Source organism: Diceros bicornis, chromosome 19 (assembly GCF_020826845.1).
Source record: "Diceros bicornis minor isolate mBicDic1 chromosome 19, mDicBic1.mat.cur, whole genome shotgun sequence".
Taxonomy (NCBI): domain Eukaryota; kingdom Metazoa; phylum Chordata; class Mammalia; order Perissodactyla; family Rhinocerotidae; genus Diceros; species Diceros bicornis.
The window spans coordinates 13,973,741-13,997,882 of record NC_080758.1 but is presented as its reverse complement, the minus strand read 5'-3'; the positions used below and the strand labels follow the sequence as shown (position 1 = coordinate 13,997,882).

The 24,142-nt window shown below is 51.1% G+C and overlaps 2 protein-coding genes across 19 annotated transcripts in view; one reads left to right on the top strand and one right to left on the bottom strand.

The window, feature by feature from the left end:
* Positions 1 to 824, top strand: part of NCOA3 (nuclear receptor coactivator 3) — a 122,972-nt gene extending 122,148 nt beyond the window's left edge. For all 11 annotated transcript variants that reach the window (XM_058562516.1, XM_058562523.1, XM_058562521.1 and 8 more), the window contains 2 exons: positions 175 to 316; positions 597 to 824. In XM_058562516.1, the coding sequence (XP_058418499.1) occupies positions 175 to 316; positions 597 to 608 (154 nt within the window). In that variant the 3' untranslated portion in view covers positions 609 to 824. The remainder of the gene's footprint in view (positions 1 to 174; positions 317 to 596) is intronic.
* Positions 825 to 3,654: 2,830 nt separating this feature from the next.
* SULF2 (sulfatase 2) overlaps positions 3,655 to 24,142 on the bottom strand; it is a 124,668-nt gene continuing 104,180 nt past the window's right edge. For 5 of the 8 annotated variants that reach the window (XM_058562527.1, XM_058562529.1, XM_058562526.1 and 2 more), the window contains 14 exons: positions 22,694 to 22,822; positions 21,215 to 21,271; positions 20,578 to 20,707; positions 18,615 to 18,807; positions 11,942 to 12,170; positions 11,712 to 11,808; positions 11,085 to 11,179; positions 10,083 to 10,142; positions 9,422 to 9,591; positions 9,074 to 9,216; positions 7,797 to 7,920; positions 7,007 to 7,040; positions 6,713 to 6,766; positions 3,655 to 5,727 (listed from right to left, as the gene is read on the bottom strand). In XM_058562527.1, coding sequence (XP_058418510.1) covers positions 5,697 to 5,727; positions 6,713 to 6,766; positions 7,007 to 7,040; positions 7,797 to 7,920; positions 9,074 to 9,216; positions 9,422 to 9,591; positions 10,083 to 10,142; positions 11,085 to 11,179; positions 11,712 to 11,808; positions 11,942 to 12,170; positions 18,615 to 18,807; positions 20,578 to 20,707; positions 21,215 to 21,271; positions 22,694 to 22,822 — 1,546 coding nt within the window. In that variant the 3' untranslated portion in view covers positions 3,655 to 5,696. Of the gene's footprint in view, positions 5,728 to 6,708; positions 6,767 to 7,006; positions 7,041 to 7,796; positions 7,921 to 9,073; positions 9,217 to 9,421; positions 9,592 to 10,082; positions 10,143 to 11,084; positions 11,180 to 11,711; positions 11,809 to 11,941; positions 12,171 to 18,614; positions 18,808 to 20,577; positions 20,708 to 21,214; positions 21,272 to 22,693; positions 22,823 to 24,142 lie in introns of those variants that run through there. The other 3 variants (XM_058562533.1, XM_058562532.1, XM_058562530.1) reach the window with 3 other exon arrangements.

Here is a 24,142-nt window from a genome sequence, read left to right as displayed (position 1 = left end):
CCATGAGGTGTTGAGTACAGACACCTGTGAAAAGTAGAAGGCAGGCTATCGGAGTTTTCTCTCTCATGTTCTCTGCTTAAGTACAGCGACATTTGACTAAATTGTGATAGTCTCTGTGTGCATATCCTGGGTTACTAAAACGACCCAGGAGGTGATTTCACACTTTCTTTACAGCTCCTTTTCCCAGCAGCAGTTTGCCCAGCAGGGGACTCCTGCGGCATATGGCATGGTGCACATGAATGGCAGCAGCGGTCCCATGGGACAGATGACCATGAACTCCCTGCCTCTGTCGGGCGTGCCCATGGGCCCTGATCAGGTACAGGATCTATTCTTGACCTTTCTCAAAAAGTTGTCCCCCAACTGTAATCTAAAGGTGTTAGGTAAATTTTTAACTTGAATGTGTAACTTAAATATATAGTCATTGAAAAAACTTTTGGTTTGAAGGCATTGGGCCATTAGATACTTTTGGTAATATGGGATCTAAGGAATCTGAATCAATCAGTCAGAGCCATGTTGCAAGCCATCAGTATAGACATAGGATTCTTTTTGTTGTGCAAAGCGTATGTTTTACTCCTGTTTCTTCTGGTTGCTAACAGAAATACTGCTGACATCTCTACACCAAGACCTCTAAGGAAATCACTGTACAAATGACACTGCACTAGGATTATCGGGGGTAAAGATCATTGATCTAGGCACCCAGCTTTGAAGAAAGAACCAGCTTTGATCTCCAAGGGTATTCCAAGTGACGTCATTTGAGCAGGACTGGATTTTAAGCTGAAGCGTGATATCTACCTGTTTTTTTCCTTCTTTGTATCATGGCATTCTGCCTCTTAGGGATGTGCTTCTGGAGGTATGGAGTGTTACTGATCACAAGACTCCTATGTCACTTCTTTCTTCCTGGCTATCCAAAGTCTTGCAAATAAATGTAGGTGAGCCAGAGAATGCTGGGGAAATCAAGAGCAGTTAGAATGCCTGGTTTCTCTTATTGCAGTTTGGACGAAGAGCATAGTCCCAGCCTTCACGTGTTTTCGTCACTACTGGGTTACCAGTTGTGTGTGTTGATCCTCTGTCCCGTGGCGTTGGCCTTTCCGGGTTCTCATCCTTTAGTGATAGTGTTGAGTCGCTTCCGCCCTACCCTTGGTTGTCCTAGGCTTTTTTCCTAACTAGAATTTTCATCTGCTCTTGATGTCCTGTAATACTTCACCTCCAGGAATTGTGCTTGATGTCAAATGGCTTTGCAGAAGGGAAAACGAGATGACAGTATTTAACTGCAGCAGTAGCAATTTTTCACATGCTAATGTGCAGCTGAGTGCACTTTATTTAGAAAGTAATGGATAAATGCAATATTCTTGAGGTCTTGAGGCGTGGTGAACCTCATTCCTGGTTGTTGTTCAGAGTGCGGGTGTCGCCCTTTGCCGACATGGAGAGCAATAATGCTTTTGAGAATGAACTGCAGACAACCCAAGGCCAGGTGCTGCGTTCTGAACCAGAATTTCACAGTTTCTGTGAATGGATTTTCTTCTGTAAATATGACCCTTAAGATATTGTATTATGTAAAATATGTATATACCTTTTTTGTAGGGCACAACAACTCGTTTTTACAGAGTTTGTGGAGCTAAGTATTTAACATTGTTGATCTCAGTAAGCTCAGTGTGGTGAGGTTACAGACAGAAGAGACACCTCCTGAATTTTGTGCCTGGGGGGCAGCCGCCCTCAGCTCTTGCTCCCCAGCCTTAGATGCCTCGCTCTTTCCAGTCTCTTAATCTGAATGCTTTTTAAAGAGATCATTTGTTTAGATGTAGGCATTTAAAACAATTTTTTTTTTAATTCCTTTACCAGAACTAAGCACTTTGTTGATTTTGCAGGAAAGAATAGATACGAGGAAATAAACTTAAAAAAAAAAAGATATCAAGAATTTAAAAAGATCAAGCATTTAAAAAGATCAAGCGATTTAAAAAAGAATCTTGGATTTTAAGCAGTCCATAAATTAATCGCAATTCATGGTATTTTTTTTAAATTGAATTTGTTGTCTTTACATCCATTTTAGGAGTGCTGCAAGGTTTTGGTTGCTAGGACCCGAGTCCCGCATTGAGATCTCAGGAGGAGAATCCTTGATGTGTGGTTTCTGGTATCTGCTCCGCTGTCCTGTTGTTCTGCTGGTGTCGTGTTTTCACTGTCCCTGAGAATTAGCCTAGTGCCGTGGCTGTTCCTAGGAGCTCCCTGAGAATTAGCCTAGTGCCGTGGCTGTTCTAGGAGCTCCCTGAGAATTAGCATAGTGCTGTGGCTGTTCTAGGACCTCCCTGAGAATTAGCATAGTGCCGTGGCTGTTCTAGGAGCTCCCTGAGAATTAGCATAGTGCCGTGGCTGTTCTAGGAGCTCCCTGAGAATTAGCATAGTGCCGTGGCTGTTCCTAGGAGCTCAGTCTCCAGAGCAGCCGCTCGTGGGACTCAGGCTGCAGTCTGACTGAGCGCCTTGCTGCTCCCTCCCGCTTCTGCCTCCACCCCTTTCTGCCGTCGCCGCTCCCTGACACTTGTTCTGGTCAGTGGGATTAGGGGAAAAACATCAGGTTTACTTCCCTTTATCTGTTTTATTCTATTAGGTTCAAACAGTCTAATGAAAATGGGTTTTTTGGAATATCTGTGAATTTCAAATGTCTCTGCTAGCCTTGGTGTCATTTCCTAGCAATAACTGAGAGCCAGTTAATTTTTTTTTAATTTCACACATTTAGCCAGTCTTTCTAGGTGTCTCTAAAGGTAAGATCATTTAATTTCTTTGACTTGCAGTGGATTTGAGTTCGACGCCCCCCCCCCCCCCCCCCCCCCGTCTGGTTAAAAACAGATCTAAGATTGTAAATCCATCAACTTCCAGCGTAGTGGCCTATATTTTTCAGATGACATATCCTTGAGACAGAGGCATAGCGGAGCAAGAGTCTCTGTCTTTTTAGACACAGTTGTGTCGGTGTATCTGAACCTTTCTTGTTTAAGTCATGTGTGTGTGGGAAGAAACAGAATGGTGCTCTTACCTTTCTTGACTTTTAAAAAGTAATTGAAAACAAAAAAAAATTAAAGTTTTGTGATTCTTTCCCTCAGTCCTGACTCCAGGCTAACTGGCAGGCAGCACCCCCTTTTTATATGGGAAAAAAAATGAAGTTTATTATAAGTTTTTATATTTTCTACTTGTTCATTTTATTGGTGCAAACTTAAGATTTTGATTTTCTTTTAATAGATGCAGTCTTTGAGATAATTTGTTGTTTTTACCTTTATTGCCCTTTTATCTTTTTTGGATAATTCTCTTTGTACTCTTGCTGCCTCTCTCTCCTCACCACCCCCACCCCACCACCACTTTTTTAAACCTTGGTATCTGTTGGGTGAACAGCATAAGTAATCTTTTCATTTGCTTTTAGAATGTGCGATATTTCCAGTACCTACTTTTTTGCTGAATCCAAAGATATATAAATATATAAATATATATATTTTATAAAGATCAAAATGATATAAAGGAGATACATGTTTCTTCCTTAAAAAAAAACAAATAGAAGCTCATTGTTAACATTCATATTATGATGCCACTTTTCTGAATTGTGCATCCTGAGGGAAAGATGTAAATATCAATCAACAGGACTGCTTAGTGAATCAGTATTGACTATCGAAGGTGAGTTGGGGGTGTACAGGGGTGGGTTGCTACAGAACATAATTGGCTTGCTGTCCTAGAAGTTCTTTGATCCAGAGACAAATGCAGATGGAAAGCAAACAGAATGGATTGCCAGTTACCCACATGCCTGTCCAGTTCCCTTTTTATTTGCAGAAGCCATGAGTTTTGTTCACAAGTGGGAAAGTGATAGGAATAAAACCTCTAGGATAGATGCAGTTTCCCCTGCTGCAGAGGAGCACGAGCTGTTGTTCAGCTCCAAAGCAAACTGTTCAATAATGAGCAGCGTCTTCTCTTCTTTCCTTCTCTCTCTCTCTCCAATATGTAGAATTTTGAAGAAGACGGAAATGTCATTCTGAGAGCAATATTTAAATTCTCAGGAATTGACTTACAGTATTGAGAATGAATTCAGTTTCAATCAAGTTTACATTAAATGTTGCTTTTAAAAAATACAAATCATTCTTTACACCGCATAGAATCCAAAACACATGGGATAACTTGCGAGATGGTTGGGTGGTAAGCTGTGACTGCTTTGCTGATCATTTTGGATGTCATTGTAAATAAAGGTTTCTATTTAAAATTGAAGCCCAAGAGCTTGCTTTTTTTTTTAAATCTCTATTGGATTAAGGGTTAAAAAGAAGGTATGCAATCCTATTTCAAATAATGATAGCAGTTTCTGTGAGGTTAAAAGAAATCTTGAAAAGCATGGAGCTGTTGTTATAAAAGGTGAGTGCTTAGAGATTGTCTCCATCATCTGTTAAATGGGAAATGGGTTGGGCTAGGTGATAGCTGAGGTTCCTCCTACTTCTTCCATTCTAGCATTCTGACACCTACCTTTACCAGGTTAGACTACCTGGCACACAAAGAAGGATTGGTTAAGGTGAACTGCTTTGCAGTTGATTATGATTTTGTAAAAGTGAGATTCTAAAGCCGGTGTAATGTGAAACTTACCTGTGAGGTCCCTGACGTATGGTACATCTTAGTCACTGATTTATAACTATCTTTTCCCCTTTAAAAATCCCTCTAAACCCAAGGCGTCTCCTTCCAAAAACGTGTTGACTGCTAATATCTTGAATGCTTTTTTTAAGAAAACCAAACACACCAAAAAACTCCCAAGAATGGCCTTTTAAAAAATGTCAAAGGTTACCTCATACCAACTGCTGGTCATTGGCTGGGGTTTTGGACACTGTATGACAATACTTAGACTACAAAATTTCTTTACAAATACAGTTTCATTAAAACTTGGGACGTACATCAACTTCATTTCTTTTCAGTACTTTAAAAAACAGTTCTGGGACAAATAACAAAGGAATACTGGGAGAAAGGATATCTGGTCAGGAACAGAAATGTCCACAACTGCAAGGGGTTTTCCTTCACTCTGGCCACAGAGCGTTTATTGACACCACCACTCCTGAAAACTGGGTTTTCTTATTAGTCAGATTCCCCTAAAAGTTCGTACGGTGGTTACATGGAAAGAGTCACGTATGTACAGTGAAGTCAGTTTGTTCAGAGGCAGCCAGGGTTACAGTGCTGGAGAAATGTCACCACTGTTGTGCTACTGACTTGTTGTTGAACTCGGAGCACCATTTCCAGCATCTACAGGTCGCCTCTGTCCTGCTGCTTAGTTCCTTCTTTGTGACGAACCAAAAGAAGAAGAGGATTTAAAACAGTTGTTCCCTCCTATGATTTAAAAAAAATTCCAGTGACTTTCACCCTTGGGGGAAATTTCCAAGAAAAATCTCTCTCTCTGTTCTTTTTCCCTTGTGAGCCTCTCAGAGAGGGTTAGTGGTGACTTTCTGATATGAAAATGCATTTTGTGCAGCTGGTGAGGTATAATCCAAAGCAAAAGCAGGGGCAAAAGTGGACTTCCTGAAGTGTCACTACTCCTGACGGGTCTCTTCTGGAATTTGCCATGTTGACTGAAGGCCGGTTCTGTCTCTCTCAGGCCTCCTGGCCAACAGCACAGGTCTGCTGGAAATCATACGTGGTTTTTCGTCGTCTGTACAGTCAGATGATGCCTCTGTTTTTGGAGGTCCATCTCGTGCTTCTTAACCTTCCCAGCCTTCCCACAGTTGTCCCCTGTAGAACAAAGCAAACTCCTCTTAGTATTTGATTATGCTGCCTATGGCTTTCTTAATCACTCTTGCAGCTGAGTAAGCTTTGCTTCAAGGATGTGGCTGCTGAGAAGGGACTATTTCTAGGTCTCTCAGAAAGGGCTTACTGCCACCTACTCATCTAGATTTTCAGTTGCTGGCTTACACACTCAGTGGCTGGCAAAGATGGCATTTAAAGATCTGGATAAAATAGTGGCTAAGCAGAATGTGAGATGTATAGATTATGTGCTTGAATTCTGGGAGCACCAAAGAAATGCTCAGCTGGCCCATTATTATTGTCCTGTTAAAGCCACATAGATTATATGCATATAAAGACATGAGTAGACTAGAGTTTGCAAATGGCAGCTCACCAAGGGGCTTTGCTTGCCTGCATGGTAACTTAATGTCAGTTTAGTTGCCAGGGTTACCAAAAAATTGTCACGCCATCTGCGTTTTAGGATTTTAGGATGAATTAAAGGATTCACGTTGCATCCCATTCATGCTGTTCCCTTTAGACTAGAGGTGACCTGTCCAGGTTGCCACAGTCGTCTTAGCTCCCTGCCAGCCTCTCTTGGCACTGGAGAGAGAGTTTGTAGCATGGACATTTTGGAAACCACTTAATGAGGCCACCCTGCTGCTGCCTTTATGGAGCAGGTAGCACTTCTGCAGCCACAGCCTTCAAGATGTCTGGCAACTAGAATATTTAAATGCTTCTCAGCCTCTAAGGAGTACCTTGAGTTTACCAAGCACAGGTTGTTATATAGAGAACAACAGTGTGTTAGACAAGGAATTAATCTGAAACATGAAATGTATTCAAGTATGTTATTTTACAGGAAAAACTTACTGCTTCCCCTCTCGTTATGGGAGCAAATGAGAGTAATACATAAGAAATGGCATGCACACAGAATAGCCTTGGCAAAACAAAGAAAGTCAGACCAGATCTCTGTTTGTACACTGGTTCCTCAACTCACAGTGATTTGGAAGAAGGTCTCTTCATTTCTGGCCACTTGCGACGCTGATACTGCCTAAGTTTTCAAGTGTCAGAGGAGAAAGAGTGTTAGCCATCACCAGGAGAGAGAAAGCCACCCCCAAGAACCCAACAAAGAAGGCCTCTTAGGTGACGCCCATCACTGGTGGGTGATCCAGGCCCCAGGCCGACCCATAAAGGGCAGTGTCCACCTGACACGTGCACCCTCACAGAGGTTAGACTAAAGGACGGCCACAATCTGGGGCCGTGTGCAGGCTTTGAAAACAAAACCAAATACCTGTATTGTTCATAGCTTCCTCCATCTTTAAGTCCTAAATGAGAGAGAAATGAACACAACAGAAACAGGTAATTTAGGGCAAAAATGGCACAAGCAATGACCAACTTTATAATTGCCTTTTTTTCTTTTTTTAAACAATTGAGGCTTTTGGTCACAAACCCGTGAGGTTGATGGTGTTCCCTAGGCAGATAGTGGGCTGAGTTATGAGGGGGGCTTTCCCTGAGACTCCTGAGTAGCCTTGTAGATCGCTTACCCATGAGTGTCACCATATCAGTGTGAGGACCCCAGTGCATCCACTCAACACTGACCTGGTCGTGGTGGGGGAGGCAGATACGGGTATGGACACTTAAGCTAAAGAGGACAGAAACCCAGGGGCCCTGAGAGGCGGGGCGGTGGGGAGGTCCTGTGTCTTGGCTCCTGGCAGTGTCCTAGAGGATATGGCAGTGTGACCAAGCGCGTGGGCTTTGGAGTCAGCTGACCCGGTCACTTTACTCCTCCGTGAAAGCAGGACAAGCAGATTCGCCTCAAAGGGTTGTCATAAGGATGATCAGTTAACGTGTATACGACCCTAGCACAGTGACTGGCACGCAGTGATTAGGAAGCGATGGCACTTATGACGATAAACGTCGCATTTGCTTGGTGGATGTTGGGAAAGTGTTATTTCAGCCACTAGTGAGAATTCACCGACCCCTGGTGATTCCAGGTTCACTCTTGGGACTAGACCTGACCTCCCAAATTCCTTCCTGTGGTAACCCTGCTCTGCTGGCTCCACGTCGGGGCGCCTACTCACCCAGGTCCATGTTTCGAGTCCGTGGGTTACACTGCTTGTAACCCTTGCAGCTCCTCAGCTCCATGAGCTGCACGTGGAGCTGATTAAGGACATCCCTGTCCAGTGTGTTAACGGCATTCATCAGCTGGTCGGAAGAAAGGCAGGGTATCATCGAGGGGAGTGCAGGGACCCCAGCCCTTCTACCAACCAGGGGAGTTATTTCAGGCAGGCTGGGAGTTGAAGGTGCTGTGGGGTGGTGACCTCTACTTCTCTAAGAGTTAGAGTCTGGAACAGTGAGGACCACCTTTTGCCTCTCACCCCACCAGGTTCTCTCCTCATGAGAATGAAAACCACCCCTGTGTACTTAACATTGAACGCCGGGAGCCACTGGTCAGGAAATTGACCACGCTTGGAAAGCAGCCCTTCCAAGCCCTGTGTTTTAAAGTGGCCTCTGTTCACGGCCCCTCAGTTCCTCTTGGTTGGAAAGCCGCCATGTGGTGAAGGGGTGGGTAAGTGACCTGGGTGCTTGCCCAGTCTGGGAGCTACCGGTGACTGACTGACCTACATGCTCTGCCGCCCCCCTTTGTAAAATACGGGGTGACCCACCTAAGGAGAAAGACTGGCAGCCTGTATGGTGATGAAAACGCAGCAAAACAGGACAGTGGACTTGCTGGCATTTAAAAATGAGATTTCATGTGAAAAACTGATTTCAGGCTTTTCTCGAAACATTGAAGATTGGACAACACCAAGGCCACACTACTGAAAAGTTCTAGTGCTGAAGCCCAGTAGTGACTGTCTGTTTTAGAAGGGACACGCACGTTCCACTCCCCAGAGACTGTGGCTCCTTTTCGTCTTACGTGTTCTGGGCTGCTTCAGTCATGTGTGTGTGTTCAGATTTGATACATGGAAGCACGCAGTAAGTGCGGCATGAATGTTAGCCATTGTCCTGTTATCTGCTGGTCCTTGTAGGCCCCGGGGTGTGCAGGCCTGACCCTAAGGACCCCTGAAGCTCTAGAAGTCTACGAGTCTTCAGAAGTTCCCACAAAGCCCTGCTTTAACGTTGCCAGGTGCCAAGTTAGAAGGAAGAAGCCGTCCAATGTCTAGATGACAGACGCAGGGAGATGGAGACAGAGAGGGCTGACTGCACATCGAGTCCCCACATTCTTGGTGGCTTCACAACTCACTTCTACTGTCTTAGGGACTCAGTGGGACTTGGAAAATATGTCACTTCCCCAGGAGGGCCTAACTGGTAGCACCCTGTATCCCATGCCCCATTTCTCCAGCTGTGTTGTCTGTACCTGGTAGGGGTCTGTGTTGAGATCAAAATACTCCAGAAAGCCGGTTGCAAATTCACAGAAGAGGAAATTGTGGGTCTCATTGATTGTCCTCATGCACCAGTACGTGTTGTTGTTGGCACTGGTGCAGGCACAGAAGGGCCCCACTGCCAAGGGAAGAGAGAGCATGCCGAGTGTGCCCGCAGGAGCACCTGTCTGGGACGCCCCCGGGCCAGTTCCTGTCGGGAGCCCTTGTCAACCCCTGATTGTCGGGGAACCTGCTCCTGAAGGACCCCAGGGCCTGGTGAGGAAGCACAGGCCCCAGAGAAGCCCCCCGGCCCCGCCGCCCACGCCTGCCCCGGGGCGGCTCACGGGTCCAGAGCGGCGCCGTCTGCCAGTGCTGGTTGTCGTGGGTGAAGCACGTGAGGCCCGGCATGCTGCACGTGTCGTTGTTCTGCAGTCGCTTGAGCAGCTTGCGGAGTTTCTTCTTGCGCTTCTGCTCCCGCAGCAGCCACACCTTGTCCTTCTCCTGCAGACCCTTCCTACGGGCACACGGCCACACCCCTCACACCTCCCGCGGGCCCCCACCCTGGACCTCCTGGGGACCACGACCCTGAACCGCTGCCCTTCCTGCCCAGAGAGCTGCGGGCACAGCCACAGAGGGTCCCGGAGGGAAGGACCTTTGCCCAGGTCCCGCTGCTGGTCCAGGGGGAGTCTCCTCTGTCTGTAGCCCACTTCAGCCCCTGGGCAGCTCCGAGCTGGAGAGAATTAGGAGGCTGCGTGGACCCTGCTGTGACACCCCTTTCCTGGGGCCTGTGTCCTGCCCACCTTGGTGGGGTTGCAGTAACCCCCTCCAGCCTCAGGGGGGCACCCGGAGCCTGCTCAGTGTTGATCTGGGGCTCAGACCTTCAAGGCGGCCGCGACTGCCCAGGGAAAGGCCAGGATCTCTTTCTGTTTGTTTTGGCTTAAGGGAGGGCAGTCTCCTCACAGGGCCTCTGGCCTCTGTGGCCCCTGGGGCCTGAGCTGCCCTTACCTGAAAGGGTGCAGACGGGAGGCTCTGTGCTTGAGGTGGCCTTTGTGCTGGGTGTGGTAACTGGAAGAGACCCCAACCCCGGTCTCAGGAGCTGCTTACAGGGCAGCTCGCGTGGGTGGGTGCAGACTGCGGTTCCCCGGGACCCCACCCCCCTTTCTGGGGCAGTGCTGGGAGGGTCCTCTCCCCGGGCGGCAGCTCTGGCCTGGCTGGCAGGCTCATCTCTCCCCGTGTGAGCTGGGAGCCCCTGGCTGAAGGCCTCAGGCCAGGCTTAGAAGGCCGGGGAAGATGGAGGTTTGCCAGGACTGGAAGCCGGGCCTGGCTCCGTGTGGCTTCAGCCTCAGTGTCTCCAGGTTGGTTGCCCACACTTCATGCCTAGTCAGGGCCAGCCCTGGCGGAAGCCACATTGGGAAGCCCTATCTGGGAAGGTTACCAGAGAGCCCACAGTTGCGCTCTCCAGTACAATAGCCACTAGCCACCTGTGGCTATTTCAGTTTCAATTAAACTACAAATTCACTTCCTTGGTTACACTGGCCATTTTTCTCGTGCTCAACAGCCACTCAATGGCCACCAAATTGGACAGCACACATACAGCCCATTTGCATCATCGTAGCAGTTCTAGTGGACACTGCTGCTCTCGAGTTCAGACCCTTGGGCCAGGAGTTCCCTGAGCTGGTAACATGGACCTCGGGCCACGTGGGCTATTCCTGAAAGGGCGGTCAGCAGACGCGCTTTCTCCGCCTGGGAACAGCTCCACGAATCAAGAGCCTGCCTTTGCCAGTGCGTGAATCTGGTGTCTGGCCGGCCACCTGACGGCTGGGGCTGTGTGCCCAGTGCTGACAACGGGGATGTGAACTATTACTGATGTTTTTTTCACCCCGAGGGAGGAGACAGGGATATGAAAATAACGAAAGGAGTCACAGAGAGGATGCTGTGTCCCCAGAGTGGTCCTGCAGGAGCACTGGGGGGCCTTCCCTTTCTGCGGTCCCTGTGCTTCCTCCTCACCTGATTTTGTGACAGTCACATTCTTCTGGCCGCTTTTTCTTCAGGTGACCTCGGACTTCCCTCAGGTTCTTAATTTTGTTCTGCAGGGTTTCGATCTGAGGGAGGGAGGGGGAGAGGAGGCCGTGAGACTCTGGAGGGTGGGCTGGGTGAGACGGGATGGGTGGTGGTGCCCCCGGGCCTGCCTTGTTTGTGCTCAGCAGCAGAGCCTGCATCCCCCAGGCCCCACGACCACTGCCCAGACTTGTGGGTGCTGAGGGGCACCTGCTGAAGTAACCAGGCTCCGGCGAAGGAACTGAGTGAGTATCTCCTGCAGTCCTGCCCGAGAACCAGTGGAGCCCACTGAGGACTTAAACGTTTCCCCCCAGGCTTGCTGAGAGGCCTAAATGTGGTGTTAACGTCTCATATAATCAGAAAGGGGCAGGACGTGACTGTGCTGTCCTTCCTCCGGCAGCCTGCTGTGGGGAAGCTGGCTGTTCAACGCCAGGACGAATGCTCCTGGCCCTGGGTTGAGGATTCTAGGGGCCTCTCTCCCCGGGCCTGGCCTTCCTGCCCTCCCAGGGTGGCTGGTGGCCCTGCCGAGCTCGTGGTGGTAGGAAACTGCTCCCTCCCTGCCCAGACTCCTGTCACCTCGTGGTCGATGTGCAGTTTGTGGTCCTTCCAGGCCTGCAGGGACTTGTACAGGTCCAGGTCACACTGGACTGTGTCGTTCTCTAGGATGTAGCACCTGCTCGAGAGAAGGGATTGTGTGTGGCTGTGAGGGGGTGAAGGGGGCCCAGCCAGGGGCCTGATAGGGGTGGGAACCCCTGCCAAGGCCCAGCATGATCCCTTTTACCCCTGACCCCTGCCTGGACTCTCACCGATGTGTGACTTTAATGGGGTTGGGGGCTGAGTAGCCCGGAAGGCCTCCAGTGCCACTGAAGTCCCCGCCGTCCTTGTCCTCTTGGTCCTCGGGGGCCCCTGGCCAGTGCCGCTTGGTAAGGTTGTGGGGCTGGGACGAGTCATCCAGGCCTATGTGGTGCACCTCGCCATCCACCTCGATGGCCACTGAGCGGATGGAGCGGTTTCGGGCATAGGTGGCCTTGTACTCTGTGGGCGTCAGAGGGGTGGCTGGGTTGGGAGGCTGGGAAGGCAGGAGGCTCAGTGTTGTCTGAGACTTGCGGGCTCATGAGACCTACCCACCCAGGAAGCAGGACCTGCAATCCAGCAGCAAGACCTCAAGGTGATTCAACTGGGGAAACTGAAGTCCTAGAGCTAAGAAGGAATTGGCTGAGATAATTTCAGGGAAGAGCTGTGTGTTGATAAACAAACTGTGGAACATTCCATGCAGTGGAATATCCTGCATGAAGGAATGCAGCAGTAATACCACCACCACGCGGATGACCGCCAAAAACACTGTGCTGTGTGAAAGAAGCCAGACACGGAAGGTCACGTACGGTAGATCCTGTTTGTATGAAGTGTCCAGAACAGGTAAAGAGAAAGAGACGGAAGGCAAGTCAGTGGTTGCCAGGGGATGGGGGAGAAGGTAGCGGGTTTCCTTTCGGGGTGATGAAAATGTTTTAGAACTAGACAGAAGCAGTGGTCGCACTATGTTGTGACTGTATTAAATGCTTCTGAATTGTATGTTTTAAAATGGCAAAAATGGTAAATTTTATGTTTGGCGAACTACTCAATAAAAAAAGGAAAACAAGTCGATATAAAAACATTAAGTAAGGAGACTGAATCACTAATCAGAAACCTCCCAATAAACAAAAGTCCAGGACCACAGGGCTTCACTGTTGAATTCTACCAAACATTTAAAGAAGAATTAATACCAGTCCGTCTCAAACTCTTCCAAAAAACAGAAGAGGGAACACTTCCAAACTCATTTTAGGAGGCCAGCATTACTCTGATACCAAAACCAGACAAGGACAAAAAAGAAAATTACAGGCCAATATCCTTGATGAACACAGATGCAAAGATCCTCAACAAAATATTAGCAAACCAGATTCAACAGCGCATTAAAACATATGTGGATCATATGCCATGATCAAGTGGGATTTATTCCAAGGATGCAGGGATGGTTCATCTGCAAATCAATCAATGTGATACACCACATTAACAAAATGAAGGATAACAATCATATGATCATCTCAACAGATGCAGAAAGAGCATTTGTCAAAATGCAACAATCCATTTATGAGGAAAACTATCTGATAAAGGGTGAATATCCAAAATATATAAAGACTCATACAACTCAACAGCCAAAGAACCAGTTTGATTGGCAAAGGGGAAGAGGATCTGAATACAGATTTTTCCAAAGAAGACATAGAGATGGCCAACAGGTCCATGAAAAGGTGCTCAACACCACTAATCATCAGGGAAATGCAAACCAAAACCACAATGAGATACCACCTCACACCTGTTAGAATGGCTGTTATCAAAAGGACAAGAAATAACAAGTATTGGCAAGGATATGGAGAAAGGGACCCCTTGAACACTGCTGGTGGAATGTAAATTAGTGCAGCTGCTATGATAAATAGTATGGAGGTTCCTCAAAAAATTAAAAAGAGAACTACTGTATGATCCAGCAATTCTACTTATGGGTATTTATCCAAAGGAAACGAAAACACTAACTTGAAAAAATATATGCACCCCATGTTCATTGTAGTATTATTTACAATAGCCAAGACATAGAAACAATCTAAGTGTCCACTGACGGATGAATGGATAAAGAAACTGTGGTGTATATATATATACACACAATGGAATATTATTCGGCCATAAATAAGGAAATCTTGCCATTTGTGACACATGGACGCACCCTGAGGGCATTATGCTAAGTGAAATAAGTCAGACAAAGACAAATACCATAGGCTCTAAGTTATATGTGGAATTGGAAAAAACCTCCCAAAAACCTGAGCTCATAGATACAGAGACAGATTGGTGGTTGCCAGAGGTAAGGGGTGGGTGAAGGGGGTCAAAAGATACAAACTTCCAATTATAAAATATAAGTCCTGGGGATGTAATGTACAGCATGGTGACTATAGTTAACAGTACTGTATTGCATATTTGCAAGTTGCTAAGAGAGTAGATCTTAAAAGTTCTCATCACAAGAAAAAAATTTTGTATCTGTGGTGATGGATGTTAACTAGACTTATTGTGGTGATCTTTTCGCTATATATACAAATATCGAATCATTACGTTGTATACCTGAAACTAATATAATGTTATATGTCAATTATACCTCAATAAAAAACAAAACCCCCAAAACAAAACAAACCCTATTAATTTGAATGGGGAAAAATAAAGAGCTAGGCACCACATTCTTCTGGAGAGAAAAGGCAGAGGCTGGGGAGGCCACTTGGCTTCGCGGAGTCGGTTTCCCCAGCAGGAGCTGGATGCTCTCCACCAGGTGGGCAGTGAGACGGAGCTCCTGCTGCTTCTGAGCTCCGAGTCAGCTATTGAAAATGGAGGGCTTGCGGGCTCAAGTCAGAGCCCAGATTTCTTGTATCTTCTCTATATTAAAAGATATACTTGATCACGGTGCTCACATTTAAGAAAAACGGGGGTGGGTGGTCATGCAGGAGCGCAGACCTGCAGCTTCTGGAGAGAAAAGGGAAGCTGTGCTGGGTCCACAGGCCCCCAAGGTCGGCCGGGCAGGAGCTGATGCACCGCCCCTCTAGACAGGGCGGTGTGTTCTCCACTCGGCCTCGGTCCCCGCCACTCCTTTCTGTTGTAGGTCTGGCCCCGGCATGCATAACAACCCCGCTGCCCTAAATGTAAATCTTTTTTAGAGAAGGGCCTAGAGCCAGCTGCGGCCCAGGTTTCTGTCAGACCCTGAGTGACCACTAGGTGGCGACCAAGCCTGGAGGACTGGCCGGTGCCGGCGGTGGTGGTGGCAGTGCCCAAGAAGGGAGGAAGGGACTCCCTCTCCCGCATGGCCCGGGCCCAGGGCTCCAGGACCTGGTCTTGCTGCCCCCACTCTCGGGGCAGATGTTCATATCTTTCAGTTCTCAGACTCCTTGTATCAGAGTCACACAGGCCAAGGATCCGGGGGCCCAGTCCAGGAGAGGCATCTCTGACAAAGCCTAGGGCCTTTTCTGGCACTGGACAGCCTTCTCCTTGGCATTTTCCTCCCTGAGTTCAGTCTCCCTGAAGCCCCAGTGCCCGGGCCCCTGATGCACGCAGTAATGAGCTGACCTCCCTGGAGAGCAGGTCCTACCTGCCCAAGAGGACCAGGAAATAGACCCCGGGTTCTTTCTGCTCCTCTGTCTCGCTTGCTCAGGAGTCGGCTGCTCTGTATCTTTCCACCCTCCATCCCCCAGCCATCACCCAGGGGTCCCCAAAGCAAATGTGTGACCACGGGCGACTGAGCTCACCTCTGAGCAGCTGTGCTCTCACCACGGTCCCTGCCTTCCAGGGCTCTTTGGAGGATGACGTGAAACAGACCTGGCAAGTTTGTCAACCCTTGGAAGCTGGCTTCGAGCAGCTGCTCTGTGGTTGGGGACTGCAGCTGTGACATCCTTGCCCAAGGTCACAACCTGGGCCTCTCCACCTCCCCAGGCCTGCAAACCCCATGCGGTGTGGCCTGCTCTCTGGGCCAGGACCCACGAGGCCTTTGTGTGTTCTCTCCCCCTGACTTAGAACACTCGCTCTCTGGCTGGTCACAGGCCTGTTCCTTCTCCACACTCGGCTCTCATTTCAATGTCAACCGACTGTCCATTCTAGAGCTGGCGACCGTCTCCACCTGGTCACACCACTGTTTCATTTCCTGCACCCATTTTTCACAGAGGGAGGTGATCTTCCCACTTTAACTTGCTTACACCTTGTCTCATCCATGAGGTCCGATCAGTGTCTCTATCGTTCAACTCTGTACCCTCAGCATGTGGCACATGGCAGGGCTTGCAGATTCGTTGGGAGAATAAGTGAATAAACATGGGCCCCCTGGCCCCATCCCCAGAGTCCTCATCTCCTCCTCCTGGTCTGGGTCTCTGCTCTGTTCTAGGTTGGCCCTGCCTGGCTTCCTCACACCACAGCCGGCGTCCCAGCGGATCCTGGTGTGCCAGCGTCTGAGCTGCTCTGGGCTGGGGCTTCTCCACCTCAAAGCTGGTGACGTTTTGGGGCTGGAGAAATCTCTGTTGTGGGAGACTGTCCTGTGCATCACAGGATGTGCAGCAGCATCCATAGCTTCTACCTACCGGATGCCAGGAGCATGCCCCCACCCCAACCCATCACACACAACTGTGACAGCCAGAAATGTCTCCACATTGCTGAGTGTTCCCTGAGAACCCCTGCTCCAAGCTGGCTGCTCACAAAGGGGGGATGGAGAGTGTCTTGTTGGCAGGCACATACAGAGGGAAGAATGTTGGGCCAGGAGACAGGGCTCGAGTCCCCAAGTGGGCTGTGTGACCCACTTTCCTGACTGTCATAAGGGGGGACCCCGCCTTGCTCCCTGGTTTGTGAGATGCACGTAAGGCAGGGCCTTGATGCCACACCGTCCTCACGGGAGGGCTTGGGTTGAGCTGAGTCTCAGCCATTTAGGAGTACTTTTCTTTCCTCTAAGCATTAATGGGCGGGGGGAAGGCTTAACTGAGTCGAAAGTTCTTGTATTATTTTAAGATTATCCACTGTGCCACGTGCTGATGCGAGGAGATGTTAACCGTGGTTCAATCTGGAAAGCAGTCATTTTAGTTAGCTGACTGAGATTATCTAGGACTCACTAATCAGCTCAGGAGGAAATGTCATGGGGGACGCAATTGGGTAGTGCTGTTTGCGGCAGGAGCCAGGCCGTTATGGAAACCCATCTGCTCCGTCACAAAGGCGTTCTCGACAGACCAGAGAGGCCGCGGAAGAGACCTCCGGGCCTGCCGCTGGACGCCCAACCTCTAATGAGGCTACAAGGGAATGTCATTCAGCCTTACAGAGGAAGGGAATTCTGACATAATTCTACAACATGGATGAACCTTGAGGACATTATGCTACGTGAAATAAGCCAGTCAGAGGAGAACAAATACTGGATGATTCCACTTATAGGAGGTTCCTAGAGTAGCCAAATTCATAGAGACGGAAAGTACAAAGGTGGTGGCCAGGGGCTGGGAGTTGTTTAATGGGTATAGAGTTTCAATTTTGCAAGATGAAGAGAGTTCTGTGGACAGATGGTGGTGATGTTAGCACAACAATGAATGTGCTTAATGCCACCGAACTCTACACTTACAAGTGATTAAGGTGGTAAATTTTACATGTATTTTACCACAATTAAAAAAAGCCAGAACCAAAGTCAGTAACTGGGCATTGGCTGTCCTTGGGTCGGGGGCCAGAGAAATGGGTGGCATGGGAAACTGCCTGGCTCTGGAGGGACACTCCTAGCCAGCTGACCAGGTCTCTCTGAGACCCGGCCCTGGCGCCTAGCTGCCCTCCAGCACTTTCGACGCACAGGTGTGTTCTCGTTTGAACCTCAGGCAGGGCACATTCGTTCCCTGGGGAGCTGAGCCTCAGATGGAGCCGGGACCAGCCCCGTGTGACGGCTGAGTCGTCCAGCCAGGCCTGGAGGACTTCCACTCGCCACCTCCTCTGTTTGTGGCCTTCTAACTGCCCGTCCTCCTTCAGCTTCTGGAGGAGTGAGGTGTGAAGGCTTAGGCAGCCTCCTCCATTGGAATGGGGGCCTTTTCCCCACTCGTCCAAAGTATAGCCTATTCTCATTATTTGCCGTAACGTTCTATGAAGTCACCTTGAACAGTGACTTAGTGGATACTCAACCACTGCTCCTACGGGAATACAAGGCTAGGTTCCTGCGAGCCTGTGGTCACAACGTTTGTCAACTGATCAGTACTTTAAAGACACCTTATTTAACATATATCATCGATTCATTACCATTGAACTCACAGCCACCAGCTCGTGCCTGGACGAAGCTTATCTAACCCGTGGGTCTCGTTCGGCACATCCCAGCCTTCCTGCGCTTAGGGACACCACACAGCACTTCAGCACCATGCGTGGGGGACTTTTAAACAATGAAATCACCGAAAAAAGTACAAAAATGTGAAAAACGTGACACTCAGTAGACGTTAAGAGCTGAAATGAGAAGGCAGAGCATCACCTCACTGGACCCCAGCTGGGGACGTGCACGTTGGTGACTCAGGATTTTGTGCGGCTCCGCACGTGCCCCCTGCCAGCCCACTGGGACGGCAGCTGGGGATCCTTCGTAAACACAAATCTGATCTTGGCTCCTCTGCTCAAAACCGTCCTGCGGCTCCTGTCCCAGAGTAAGGGCCCTGCGATGCTCTGAGGCTGGCGATCTGCCTGGCCTGTCTCCCGCGCTCTCTCCCTCACTTCTTTCCTCGACTGCCCTTTGCAGTGCTCAGCACACCAGGAAGTCACCCTCCTCCTGTGTCACTGCTCTTCCCCACTGCATGGGTGGGTCGCGAGGGGTTTCGCCGGGTCCCCACTCCTGGAACGCTACCTGGCTCTGGTGCTGAGTGTCTGTGGAACTGTCTGAGGGAACGAATGGGGCGCGGGCCCCCCTCCTGTCCCGTTCCGCCCGGCCGCCCCACTTACTCTTCTTGAAGAACTTTTCCCGGCGTCCGGCCAGGCCCAGCTTGTAGTCCCCGCGGTGGCAGGAGCAGGCCTCGCCACCCGGCCCCTGGTCCCTGGGCACGAGGTTGGACAGGGCTCTGCCCGCGGGCCGCGCGGGGCCCTTGCACTTGTGCAGTTTCAGCTTCCCCGCGGCATCCTCCACACACTGCCACTTCTGCAAGACACAGCCAGGGCCTCAGGCCCCCAGCCTCGGCCGGCCCGCTCCCCACTCCCCGCCGCCCGGGGGCTTCCTGCTGACCACCCGGGCGGGGACGTGGGCTCACAGCTCTGTTCCTGGACACACGTCTACTGAGGGAGGAGCACAGAAATGGTACCAAAGGGGACAGTTACCCAAGGCCCCGCTAAGAGGGGCTCCAGGGCCAGAGGGAAGGGCTCAGACGCAGGAAGGGCATTCCTGGAAGGCACAGCACGAGCAAAGACGTGGTAACGGTGCTCAGGGGGAGGCTCAGGCTGCGGGGCCATGACTGCATCTGCCCGTGGGCGGGGACCCTGGAGGCCCTGGAGCTGACAGTCCAGCCCGGGATGGATGCCCCCCAGCTGGCTAGGCCCCAACCTCACCTCTTTTCCTTCGGGTTGAGCAGTGTGCTCTGATACTCTGTTCTGAAGATGCTGATACCTGCCCCTCCCCTGCCCCGGGACTGCCCGACCCCCGATCTGAGGCGGGGGAGACGTGCAAAAGGGCCAGTGGGGGGATTCGATGACAGTTCCAGGAGGATGAAGGCCCCCTGGCACCACGGGCTCATTCCCTGTAGCTCAGAACTGAAATCAGCACCACTTCTGGGCTCTCTCCAGAAGGTCAGCTCCAGGTGGGCAGGGGTTTCTGTCGAGGGCATTCTAGGCTGTCACCCTGCTGCCTGGAGCAGCGCCCCGAGACAGAGGCCCACGATGAATGTGCTGCAATGGAGCAAGGGGACCCAGAGCCCTGCCCACAGCACAGACTGGTCTCTTCTCTGACGAGATGTCCTCACTAGCACGGCCAGGGGCCTGGGGGCTACAAATGAACACCGGGGTGGGTGGGGCACAGCCACGAGGACAGGCCGGTACTAATGCTGAGTCTAGTGATGAGATGGAGCCGCCCGGATGCGGGCTATACGAACCCACCCAACTCGGGCCTCGGCCTTGGCAGCCCATGGGTCTGTTAACGAGAAATGGAATACGGAGGCCCTGGTTTTGCTTTTACTTATTGGTGAAACAGGCCTGCATCTCCAGGTCTGGGCCACTGTGGAGGAGCTCAGAGTCCCAGCCCCTAGACGAGGAGGGAGGCACGTCCTGCAGCCCTTGGGCCAGGCCAGGCCACCCCTGACTGCCCGCCTTGCTCATTGGAGCTCCCCTCCCTGCCCCTCCCCTCCCCTCTGAACCTTGCCTCCTGCCTGGGTCTCTCTTCACAAGGCCCTGACCCCTCTCTTCTCCTCTCCAGGGCCCACCTTGGCCTTCCAGGCCTAGAAACAGCCTAGTTCAGACTCTCCCACACATCAGTCACAGTTCCTGCTACATCCGAATACTACCCGGATTATAATTTCCTTAATATTCTCTTGAAACCAACTTACTTTTTAAAAACTTTATCTATTTACAAAGGCAATTTCCTATTACTCCTGTAAATGGAAAACCAGCCACAAAGAGGATCCTGTAAAAGTGCATACAATGAAAATAAAGTTATTTAACCTTATAGATACTGTGCAGAGGCCTGCTGTGTCTTTGTTGAAGAGGGACCAGGCGAGAATAACAGGAGCTACAGACACACTCACACCTGCACGCTGAGCATCACCCCGGGTGTCACACGTCATCAGCAAACTGCCACACCTCGGGGGCACTGGCCTCGCGGGCTCTGCTGGCCCGAGGGCCGAGGAGCGGGCCTGGGCTGCACTTGCAGAGAAGGAGGGACGGGAGCGCACCCGTGCCCCGGGCACCAGCCACGCGCCCTCACCTGTCCCAGCTGCTCACAGGCCGTCTGGTATTCGGCGCGCTGACACAGGTCTTTCACGCGCTGGTACTTGGGCAGGAAGTTCTCCTCCTGGGCGTCCACCTTGTCACCGTCCCTCTTGTGGAGCAGTTTGCTGTGGGGCAGAGAGCGGGACACAGGGAGCTCTGGAGGAGCACGCGTCTGCACCCCCTCCCGAAGGAACAGTCCCCACTCGGCCTGGGGCAGTGTCACCATTGGAGGGGGCAGGTCCAGCCTGGCCACGTCTTCTGAGGATTAAGAGACTTAACAAATGGGGATTTTATGAGGAACCTCCAAAATTGCATGAGTTGGCAATAAATTAAAAAACACGTAAGACACTATACAGGCAGGACAAAACACGTCTGAAGGGACGTGCAGCCTCCACATGCAAATTCTGGATCAACCATAGGAACAGCAAACGGGCTTCCCTTGTGTCTAGGGGACTGCGGACAGAAATTCCCAGTCACTGTGGACAGTATCATAACAATGTCTCTCCTGCCCTTGACAGTGAGATCTTTAATACCACAGGTGCAGGTGGGGCTGGGTTGAGGCAACTGGGGGGTGTCTGGGTGCTGCCTGGCTCAAATGCCCTGGGGTAGCTTGTCCAGGACCGGGCACTTACCCTCTCTCCACCAGGAAGGAGTCCCGCCAGACCCTCATCTTCTTTTTCAAGTGAAACCTGGAAAAAGAGCACACTTCCATCTCCTCATCTATGTGGGGGCCTCACGCGTCCCCCCATTCTCCCAGAAGCAGGGACGGTGCCCAGAGACAGCGTGGTTCACGATTAACACAGCCCCGGGGCAGTCGGGGTGAGCGGGGCCAGCTGGGCACTGGAGAGGCTTTGATGTCCCCCGCCCCTCCCCCAGCAGAGCTGCGTCCTCCCCAGAGACTTGGGTCTGAAGGCACGTGGGGCAGAAGTGACCTCGGTCACAGTCGCTCTAAGTCACACACAGTCGTGGTGTACGTCTCAGGGCCTCCCAGGAAGTCCCACAACCCCCCACCCCGTGTGGGAAGAGATGGTTTCCTCTTTCGTTCAGCACCAGATGAAGTGGTCGTCCTGACTTCAGGTTAATGATGTTGCGTTTCGGTGGATTTTTTCCTTTGATCCTTTACGGTTGGATTTGTGTAATTTCAGTGTGCATTTCATGCAGTTTCACTCTGTCATTTCCATTTCCCAGAGAGGGACTCGGGCTGAGAGAGGAAGCTTCCATCCTGCACCCAACTCCCAGCCCAGTGCCCTGTCACCCCACACGTGCCCATTTTATACCCTTACAGCTCATAAAACCTCACTGTCAGAGGGAGGAGGCTCAGTGGAGGCAGTCCCCCTACAGGGCAGCCAGATGTGGACGGACAGGGCCCACCAGGGTGGGACCCTCTGAGCCACAGTCAGCGCCTCGGGGCGAGAAGCCGGTGGGCAGTTACAGTGCTCGCCACCAGATGGCGCTGCTGCCACGCCAGTGGCCGCGTCCCCTGCTTTCGCATCCGCACTGGACTCGGCTCACCTTCCCACCTGTCCATTTTTTCTCACCATCACTTTCCCCTTTTCTGCCTCCAGGACACCCAGGAACATGTTCCCATCACGCTATCCAGCATTAAAGGCACAAAACACGCGACCGAGAGCGCAGCCTCTAGTCTAGAGTCTGAAGGCCAGGAGTCGGGTCCAGACTTGCTGAGTGACCGCTATGTCACTTGGCCTCTCTGGGATTCAATTTCCAAATTGGTGAAATGGGGTCATAGTAACGCCCACCTCACTGGGCTACTGTGAAGATCAAATGATAGAATTCCCTGCAAAGAGGGCCTGGCACACAGGAAGAGCTTAATTACTGTTAACTGCTGTTGTTGTTGTTTCAGGTTTTACCCAGTTTTAGCTCTGAGGGGGTCCTCAACTGGTCGCCTTGGCCAGGTTCCAGATGGGAAGGGGTCTTAAAGCGGGGACCGCCTCCTCTCCCACAGCAGGTACCTGGTCCAGAGGGGGACCCAGAACCCCAGCTCCTGACTCTCGGAGACGCCCTCCTCAGAGCCCCGAGGTCGGGCCACGAGCTCAGGCAGGTGGGGAGCCGGGCGCCCCTCCCCCAGCACCACCCCGCGCCCCCCCCCTCACCGATTCACGGGCCGCTCCGTGTCTAGCAGCTTCAGGATGGATTTCCCGTCCATATCCGCGGGGATGTCCAGCCCTGCGATGTCCAGGATGGTGGGGGCCAGGTCGATGTTGAGGACGATGTGGGGATTCCTGCGGGGGCAGGAGACCAGGGACTCGGTTACCCGAGCAGGGGTGCCCCGGCCTCACTCACTCGGGAGAGGGGTGGCTGGACGCATGGAGGTCGACAGGGGCTGGCCCGGAAGGTGGGGAAACTGCGACCCCGTCACTCTCCTGCCCCCCAGCCCTCAACCCCCCGCTGCAGCCCAATTCAGCCGAGCCCCTCCTCTCCCCCACCCTCACCCCTGCGCCCTCCAGACACCAAAGGGGCTGGGATCACAGGCCCCCCTGGCTTCCACTTGGCTGTTTCTTCTGCTAGGAATGCTCTCCCTGCCCCCTCCTACCTGAACACAGGACACCCACCTTTAAGAGCCACCCCCAAACCCCAGACTTTCCCCCAGAACCCTTCTCTGAACCTCTGAGGCAAACAGCGCTGCTCCTAGACAGGCCAGGCACGGTCCGGCCTCAGCCCTTGCTGTCCCCTCTGCTGGAATGTTCTTCCTCCAGACACCAGCACAGCACTCTCCCTCAACCCCCTTGATTCTTTGCTCAACGATTACCAAGGAGACTCTAAGTGGCCCCGCAACCCTCATCCTCTGTGCTCACTCCTTTGTGTGATCCCCTCCCCAAGGGTGGCCGAACCAATAGCATATGGCAGAGGGGATGGGATGTCACCGTGGGTATGTCACATGGTAAACGGCTCCATCTTGCTATGATCCATCTTACATGATAAATGTATCTCCCTCATCTCTTTTTCTCCTCCGGCTGGCTTTCAAGAAGCAAGTTGCCATATATCCGCCCCCAGCAAGGGCTCTCGGGAGACTGGCTGTGTGAGTTGAGTCCTCTGCTTGCACTGGAGCAACCCCATGAGCAGGGAAGTGGGTCCCTCCCCAGTCGAGCCTCCAGATGAGACAGCGACACTGGGTGACATCTGGCAGAGGACCCAGCTAAGCTGGGCCCAGACTTCTGACTCACAGAAACTGTGAGATAATACGTGTGTGTTGTTTCCGGTTGCTAAGTTTGTGACACTTTGTTACATGGCATAGATCACTGATACAAGGCCCTCCCTGAGGACCCTATCCCCTCCCCACGCTCCTACCCCCTTCCCTGCTTTATCTTGCTCCTGAAGCCTTATCACCCTCCCATTTACTACATGTTTTATTCATTTATCTGGTTTGTCTGTTCCTTAATTAGAATCTAATTGGAAGGCAAGTAGATTTTGCCTGTCTTGTTCACTTCTGCATCCCTAGCACTGGTACACTTAGAGCATACAGTTGGTGCTCAATAAGTGTCAGCTAAGTGAATTGTTATTTGTCTCCACCATATATCTGTCACTTCTCCTGTCTCTGGTTT